We start from the raw sequence: 9,097 nt of genomic DNA, 5'->3' as shown, positions 1-9,097 counted from the left end.
TTTATCCACCCTTCTGCACAACAGTGACTGGACCAAAATCAGTATTAACACTGATCAGAGTACAGAGTGTGAGGATAGCTTTTCAACACTTAAGGCAATAGAGAAGATGCCCGAGATAAGTATCTGACGTTTATGCAGTGTATTTTCCATATATGGAGTGGGTTTCACAAGAGATTTCTGTAAAGTTGTCCTGTTGCATATAATGCAAGTAGGTTTCCTTGAAGCAGCACTGTGTAATAGTCTTTGTTAAAACTGAAAGAAATAGCATTACTGAGTGTGGAGAAAAAAGAACACACTAAAATAAGTTGTGTGTGCTCCACTGCGAGTCGCCCTGTTAAGCCTGAAATAACCATTTAAAAGTCAGAGGTCAGACAGAGCGACAGACTTGATGAGAGCTTTTCAGACTGCGTCATACATCTTTACGTTTAATGTCACACAGAGTCAAAAAGAAGATCAGACGCAATGTTTAGGTCTCAAATGTAAAATCAACATTATACTGATGAAGATATGATGACAGTAGAGGAGATTTCATTTATATCCTCAGAAGACACGCCCTGCACCAAGTTTTGACTGAGTTCTCTTATAATAATCTCTGAATTCTTTTAGATTCTGTGTTCTCTTAGAATTCTTTTAGATTCTAAATGAGTTCTCTTAGAATTCTTTTAGATTCTAAATGAGTTCTCTTAGAATTCTTTTAGATTTTAAATGTGTTCTCTTAGAATTCTTTTAGATTCTAAATGAGTTCTCTTAGAATTCTTTTAGATTCTAAATGAGTTCTCTTAGAATTCGCTTAGATTCTAAATGAGTTCTCTTAGAATTCTTTTAGATTCTAAGTGAGTTCTCTTAGAATTCTTTTAGATTCTAAATGAGTTCTCTTAGAATTATTTTAGATTCTAAATGAGTTCTCTTAGAATTCTTTTAGATTCTAAGTGAGTTCTCTTAGAATTCTTTTAGATTCTAAATGAGTTCTCTTAGAATTATTTTAGATTCTAAATGAGTTCTCTTAGAATTATTTTAGATTCTAAGTGAGTTCTCTTAGAATTCTTTTAGATTCTAAATGAGTTCTCTTAGAATTATTTTAGATTCTAAATGAGTTCTCTTAGAATTATTTTAGATTCTAAGTGAGTTCTCTTAGAATTCTTTTAGATTCTAAGTGAGTTCTCTTAGAATTCTTTTAGATTCTAAGTGAGTTCTCTGAGAATTCTTTTTAGATTTTTTCAACACACTCTCAAAAGTCAAATTCATCTGTTTGTTGGGGTCATTACACATTACATTACAAAATGTTCTTCCGCACATTGCGTGCAATTACGTCTCCAAATCCCCAAATCCTACACTGTTGCTTTAAATGCAAATTAAGGCTTTGTTCACAAGACATTTGGTATTGGAATTCAACAAAATAAAATATACTGATACACATAGCTGGTCTTTTGTAGGCGTGTCTTTGGGTAGTTTACCATGCAGGCCATTTCCTGTATTCTGACCAGGAGCACAGGAAAAGCTAAAATGATGGGGACATAGACAGACTGAAGCTGAGGTTTGCTTTGTATTCGTCAGCTTCTTATTCAAATTTTCTGTTCCACCTTAAGGGCGCTGTAGTTACATTAAGGCAACTGCTGCATCATTTAAGGTGGAACGGAAAAGTCAAATAAGAAGCCAAAGTTCAACATCATTCCACAAAAAGTATCCAAATAGAATAACTCAAATCCATGCTTGACAAACATATGTTTTTACAATTTCTCATGACAATAAATCATTTTTCATTTGAGCCTAACGCTGATACACACTCCTCTCGCAGGAACGTTTATAACTATCGAAATGCGAAGTAACTGCAGACAAAACTTTTTTTGTACTCCATGTAGAAACCTTGAATAAAAAATGACTCTTTGAAATTGGTTGAGAAATTTAAAGGTTGTAGTGCTTTTTTTCCAGAAAAACCATAGCTCCCCCGTTTACTTGTATTTGTTTATGGGACAGTCCTGCCTGGATCAGCATGGCAGGCGCATTGATGTATCACAGCAACGGGCCAAAGGAGCCAATGTGGCATCTATGTATATTTGTCTGTGTCGCTGACAACACAAACACATATGAGGCACCATTATAAATCCCATTACTGGAGTTATAAAGTGCTTTAAAATATAATAGCGGCATTAAAATGCTTTATGCTGTTTTGTGTTCAGGAAATGTACTATTCTTCTATGTAAAATTTGTTTGCATTTACAAACTATGATTTTGCTTGAATGCTCCAAATTAACCCACTCATTTTAGGCTCATTAGGAGCGCCCTCTAGCGTTTGACCTACTCAGAAAACAAGACTGTCTCCTCTCTACAAATTCTCTGCTTTCACATGTGGCTGTGTAGAAAACAAGCTAGATTAAGTCACGACGTCGACACCTGCTGGCCGGACTCAGAACTACACTCTCGCGTTTTGTGAGCGATACCATAAAAGAACCACATTTGGTTCCCAAAGGACCGTTGAAAATGCCTTAACGTTATGTGGAGGTTCTTTGAAGTTTGAAAATGTTATTCACACTCACATAGATTAATTCTTAAACTGCAGATTTAAGATTTAAGTAAAAAAGACTGTAACTAAGAACTATACTAAAAATTCAGATGTGAATGCTGAAATGTGGGTGGCGTCAGGGTCATTTTGGAGAAATGAAAGCGAAACCAGGAAGCAGGCAGTGCTGCAGAAAACTGACATCAACAAAATTACAAACTGCAAACCTTTAATCGCCTTTTTCATGGATTAAAGATAAAGACTGTCATCAACGATCAGCAGGCGAGCAGAAAAACAAGCAGGTAAATGTGTTGGTTCTTCAGTTTTTTCTCTTTTGCTCAAGGCTTCGTGAATCTCTCTCAGCGTTATGGCTGCTATAAATGCTAAGAATGCACTACAAACGCAGAACATTTATTTATATTTCAGTAAATTAATATGAAGAACTGAACCATGCTGTAAAATAGTACTACATGTACAAAACTTAAAATAAAAGCACTGCAGTATTGGAGAGAGGGATTTCTGTGACAGCGATGATTTATGAAAAAAATAATGCTAATGTATCTGCTGGTGTCAGTGTTTCTCCTCAGTCAGCCATGGCCTCCTCCAGCACTCTTCTGTCTGAAGAGCAGTTCCAGTGCTCTATCTGTCTGGATGTGTTCACTGACCCAGTCTCCACTCCATGTGGACACAACTTCTGCATGGCTTGTCTCAGCAAGTGCTGGGACAACAGTCAGAACTGCCAGTGTCCGTTCTGTAAGGAGGAATTCTCCAGAAGACCAGAGCTTCGTGTCAATACGTTCATCTCTGGTATGGTTCTTCAGTTCAGCGAGTCACTTCAGGCTAAATCCAGCAGTTGTTCAAAGGAACCTCCCGCCAAGCTTGAATATGTGCCATGTGATGTCTGCACTGATCCCAAAGGGAATGCTGTAAAATCCTGTCTGGACTGTGGAATGTCATTCTGTGATTTGCATCTGGAGCACCATAAAATTGCAGCGAAACTCAAGAAACACAAGTTGATCAATGCTGTGAAGAACCTGGAGGACTATATATGTCAGAAGCATGACAGAGCTGTAGAACTGTACTGTAGAGATGACCAGAAGTGTGTGTGTCTGTTCTGCACTGAGAGTGACCACAAGACTCACAACACTGTTCCCATAGAAGAGGAGAGTGGACAGAGGAAGGTGAGATACTGCTTCAGTTGCCATTATGTCAACATTTATTTTTATTTGAGAGTTACATCTGTATAATATCAGAAATAAAAGCATTTACAGGATAAATTTAAATAATTCAAAACACACTGTGAAATGCAGGTTTTAGCAGGAGTATATCGAAATATATTAATAAAGAAACCTGTAGGTAAAGGACTGATGCTTTTATCAGCTGATTAGTGGAAATGACTCAGTTTGGCTAAAAGTTTTGATGAAAAGCCCTCATTATATCCTTGTTGCATAAGATTTTCTTTTTTCCCTTTAGGCTCAGATGAAGGAAACACAGGCACACATTCAGAAGATGATCCAGGACAGAATGAAGAAGATTGAGGAGATCAAACATGCTGCAGAGCTCAAGAAGGTGAGACTTTGCCAAAGCAACAGAACACATCACATACAATACCAGTCCAAAATTTAGACATACCTGATTAAATGTGCACACAAAAGCTTTTTCAAGGGTTCTTAAGTAAAGACAGCGTTTCTACATAGGACCATGGGCACTCAAAGAACCATCTGCATTCTTTTGTATGGTTCCATATAGGACCTTTTTGAAGAGAGTTGTATATAGCACCAAAAAGGGTTCTGCTATTGTTACGACGTCAAGCTTGTAACAACAGAAGAACTCTTTTTGGTGTCATATAAAACCCTTTTCAAAAATGTTCTATATAGAACCTATACACATTCTCTATCAATCAAAAGAACCATTTCACCAAGCAAAAAAACATTTAATCAGGCAAATGGTTCTTTGAGTGTTCATCATTCTATGCAGAATCATTGTTTTTTCTAAAGAAGAAAAGAAGGGTACTGAATAACTATCATTTTAAAGAGCATATGGTTATGTAATCTTAAAGACATTCTGATTCCATAAATGTATGCTTAAATGATGAAAATTTGAAGAAAAATATAAACTATACGTTGAAGCCCATGCATAAAGGTATGACCAAAACAGAAGTACATTTTACATTTTAAAAAAATAAAAAAATACTGTTGAAAAAGCATGTTTGGAGGCTTCTCATGAAGCCGTGTGGGAGAATGGTAAGGGTGTGGCAGGGTCATCCTACTCACCTAGAGGGAGCAAAGTCACAGATGGCTGTGACATCTCTGGGGACTGGACTTGCAAACTACAGGGCCAGTGCTTCAATGGCTGCAGCACTCAGAAGCCCAAATCTGACATAAATGTATGTGTTATTTCATAGTTTGGGTGTATTTTGTAGGCTGTTATTCTGTGATATGGGAAAGAAAAAGTCATATGGTCTATGTATATCATTTTAATATGTTAGAAAAATGCAGATAAAGAAAAAGCAGACAGCATTCAAGTCTTCACTGCTCTGATTTCGACCATTGAGAGAATCCAAGCTGAGCTACTTGAAATGATGGAGAAGAGGCAGAAAGCAACAGAGATACAGGCTGAAGGGCTCATTAAAGAGCTGGAGAAGGAAATCACTAAGCTAAAGGGGAGAGAGACTGAGCTGGAGCAGCTCTCACACACTGAGGACCATCTCCACCTCTTACAAGTGAGAGTCGCTCTTTTTGTTGAAAAGAAATACAGGACATCACAAGATCAGTCCTCACCATGCTGAAAGATTTCTCTTCTTTCCTCCTGTATGTAGATCTGTCCATCCACCACTTTAGCTACCCTTCCAAACACCAGTAACTGGACTGAAATCAAGATCAACACTGACTGGAGTACAGAGGACCGGAGGAAAGCTCTGTTTCAGCTTCAGCAATTGGTCAGCAAGGAAATAGAGATGTCTGAAATAAGTAGGTATCTAATACCTTAAACTTGCAATGGTGTCATGTTATTAATATATTGTAGGCTGACCAGCCACTTCATTAATACCACCTCCTTGTTTCTACAATTGTCCATTTTATCTGCTCCACTTGCCATATAGAAGCACTTTGTAGTTCTACAATTACAGACTGTAGTCCATCTGTTTCTCTGCATACTGTAGTGTTGGCAGAAGAAGAAACACAGGGGTGGCTAAGCTTTGCAGAAATAATTGCTCTTTATTCACCACACCAGCAGAAAGGCACATACAGATCACTTTAACCCAGGGAAAGGTCACCACTAGCGCTATACTTCAACCCAATGGTGACCCCTCCTCACACACAAAACACACTGACAACCTACATCCCCCAACACAGAACAGGATAAACAACACAGACACACAAGTAAACTAACAAACTACAACATTAACAATAACAACAAGTCCCTCTGTTGGAGGGCGCACACCTTCCATGAGCCTTTGCATGTGACTGTCTGCATAGTCACACCTCCAGAGTCTTTCGGAGGTAGTGTGCACAGTCCCAACAAGCACAAAACCGAGGGGCATCTGCTCTTCAAAGTAGAGCGCCCCAGTCATCCCCCAGGGCCATGCCTCTGCCACCATGGCTCCACAGGCATATGGTATCGCTCCCCACAGCCAAGCACATAGTCATCTCTCTTACAGCACTGACTCGCTAACTGTTCCATTGCTTGCTGTGGTGCTTCCGTGCTGAAGCCTTCAACAGTTTCGCTTGCACTTTTGCCTGCCTCTCTCTTCCATTGTTCCTCACTGCGCTATCCCATTTCTGCCCCCAATGTGACATTGGCTTAGAAGAAGACATGGGAAGCATAGCTCTTCAAATGAATACTCTTTTTTTGGACATAGCAGCATGGGAGACCTGCTGGCTATCCCTCTGTATTTAATAGCGGTGGGTCTCCCCTGCTGCTATGATCAAGAAAAGAGCATCTGATCTACTGATACCAGGTGTACGTTATACATTTTATTAATTCATTTTAATTATTTATGATGTAAGAGTTAATTATGATGCAAGAGTTAAAACTCTTACAATATACTCACCATATGTCTTTTTCCTTAAGTTCCAGATTTGGGCACTCAAAGAGCAGAGATCAAAGAGCTACTTAAAACTCAGCTATTGGAAGGAGACACTTGGTACTTAGTAGACAGTTGTTGGTTCAAACAGTGGAAGAAATATGTAGGCTTTGACCCCTGCGATATGGCCTGCGTGGGAGAGCAGGATCTTTACCCCGGACCAGTGGACAACTCAGGTCTCCTACAAGATACAGATTCACACTCTATCAAGAATTATCTAATTGATGAGCTGGACTATATCCTTCTGCCCACAGAGGGATGGTATAAGTTAATCAGATGGTATGGACTGGCTGAGGGTCAGAAGCCAATTGCTAGAAAAGTGGTTGGGCATGGTATGTTTGTTAAACACTACAGTGTGGAGGTCTACCTCACTGAACTGAAATTATGTGAATGTGGTGATATGGACAATATCATTAATAGGTCTTTCAGCAAAACAGACACAGTATCCTATATTGAAAAGGAAATGCGCAGTCTGTTTAGCATTCCAGATGAGAAGGTGTGCAGGCTGTGGAACAAATACATGAGTAATACATTTGAGCCTTTGAACAAACCTGAAGTCACAATTCAAGATGCTAGATTCTACCAGGGACAGGTTCTGGTTATAGAGCAGAAGAATGAAGATGGAACATGGCCTGGAGTGGTAGGAACAAACATATCTCCTGGAACAAACTTTAAAAATATTCATTTAGCTCAGAAAGGGAAAAGACTACATTTAGTCACCAGAATCCCAGAATGAAAAATCAAATACCTACCCAATAAACGAATATCTGAATAGTCAAATATTCAGGTCCAGCCTTAAAGAATAGCCCTGAGTGAAAGCTTCTGATTGGGGTGTTTTTGTTAATTCTGATAGCTCTTTTACTTCAAATGTGATGGAAATGTAAAATGTGCAATGTAGTACTAATTTGATTCAAAATTTTTATGGATAAATAGTAAAATTAAAAATAAATTTAATCATTTAAATGTTTGGTTTCACTATTTTCAATCATATAAAATTAATTTCATTGACGAATCTTGTCAAAAATTATTCTAATATGATGCTAATATTCTATAGGTGTCAGACAATTTGTAGGAAGCTGTAAAAATGAATGCATGTTTAAAATTGAACGGAGCTGCACTGTAAAAAATGGTTAGTCAGTTCACTGTATTTCAGGGTGAAGATAAAGGTTGACTGATTGATTGATTGATATCAAGTTTATTGATTGTTCTGGCAAACTGCTATGTTTATGTTATCGGTGCAAGCATGACTGAAATGAAGGAAATACAGCAATGACTACTTAGCTCTGGGCTTCATGTGTATGAGAAATGAAAATGAGTAACTATGGTCTCAAGACTGAGACCGGACTCAAGTACTACAACACTAGCTAGAAGCAAAACAAGAAAATATGGGTTAGGCCTATACTAAAGCCCTATAATAAAGAAGCAAAAGAATATTGAGTCTTTAAAGCAATATATCTTATACAAGTAAAACACATAGAACATGTAGTTATGTGAAAGTCTGCGTTCACAAATATTCAAAAGTAAACACACCTAACAGTATTTATTAGGCATTTTTTGTCTTAAATCTCCACATCAGTTTCTGCAGATCACAAGCTGAACCCAATGATTAGAGTCGTTGTGTTTATATACCTGTTCTCTTAGGGTTGTGTAACCAGTTTTATCATGAGCTACAGCCTGAACCCCACCAGGGCTGAAGTAGCCACACTATCATTTCAAAAGTGTAAATCTGTATTCTTTGTTATCTCCAATTTGTTACCTAAAGAGAAAACTTACCTCATTGGATTACCCCCAACTCTTCCCCACCAAACATTATCAGCTCAGGGGAATTTTCACACATTGTTCTTATTGATCTGTTTGAATACACACACACACACACACACACACACAAACACACACACACACACACTAGGGCTGCAACAAACAACTTGATAGTTAAATAATGGATCCATTACTGAAACGAATAATCAATTATTCTGATTCAATTGAATCACTACATTACCAAATAACTTTTATGTAGCTATTAGCTTTTAAATTTAGCTTGAGGTTGTTTCATGCATTTGCTAACTAACAATGAAGACAATAAAGATGAATAACATTCAAGAATTCACTGTTTTAATTAACTTTCCTGCTAATACAAAAGATAAAAAAAACTCCAATATATAAAATTATAACCAACGACGTGAAAAGTAGCAGCAATAAAATAACTTTAATCAAGTAAATAAAAAATCTATCTAAATTTAAATTCAAATCATGTACAGATATAGATTATCAGCATCACTGCTGTACTTTAAATCCACTCCAGCTGTAATATACAAGGGGAAACCACTTTTCTCAGGCTCTGGTTAAAGATGTTCCCCCTGTATTCTCAGTTCTAAAGATTATAAAATATGAATACAAGTTACTGTAAAGACAGTCACATTAGTACCATAACAGTAAGACTTCAGTCTCAAAGACTACAGGGAAACCAACTTCCTAGGTGCACTGAGATACGTAGTCTAACAATAATAACACAGACT

At 37.6% G+C, this 9,097-nt stretch overlaps 1 protein-coding gene across 1 annotated transcript; it reads left to right on the top strand.

Moving 5' to 3' along the window:
- The first annotated feature begins 2,426 nt into the window (after positions 1-2,426).
- LOC118801238 (zinc finger protein RFP-like) lies at positions 2,427-8,531 on the top strand. The gene is made up of 6 exons (XM_036561427.1): positions 2,427-2,799; positions 3,072-3,678; positions 3,971-4,066; positions 4,986-5,219; positions 5,316-5,466; positions 6,569-8,531. Exons 2-6 carry the CDS (start codon positions 3,091-3,093, stop codon positions 7,315-7,317), a joined length of 1,818 nt encoding a protein of 605 aa, XP_036417320.1. The 5' UTR covers positions 2,427-2,799; positions 3,072-3,090; the 3' UTR covers positions 7,318-8,531.
- The last annotated feature ends 566 nt before the right edge of the window (positions 8,532-9,097 follow it).

The sequence above is a fragment of the Colossoma macropomum genome, unplaced genomic scaffold (assembly GCF_904425465.1).
Source record: "Colossoma macropomum unplaced genomic scaffold, Colossoma_macropomum, whole genome shotgun sequence".
Taxonomy (NCBI): domain Eukaryota; kingdom Metazoa; phylum Chordata; class Actinopteri; order Characiformes; family Serrasalmidae; genus Colossoma; species Colossoma macropomum.
The sequence above is the reverse complement of the archived record's forward strand: the minus strand, read 5'-3'. Positions and strand labels throughout refer to the sequence as shown.

What these genes read in the sequence shown, in the direction of transcription:
- LOC118801238 (XM_036561427.1), top strand. Translation starts at nt 3,091, where the DNA reads ATGGCCTCCTCCAGCACTCTTCTGTCTGAAGAGCAGTTCCAGTGCTCT. An exon ending in AGGAGAGTGGACAGAGGAAG is followed by an intron (nt 3,679 to 3,970) that starts GTGAGATACTGC and finishes TTTTCCCTTTAG; the next exon opens with GCTCAGATGAAGGAAACACA. An exon ending in ATGCTGCAGAGCTCAAGAAG is followed by an intron (nt 4,067 to 4,985) that starts GTGAGACTTTGC and finishes TTAATATGTTAG; the next exon opens with AAAAATGCAGATAAAGAAAA.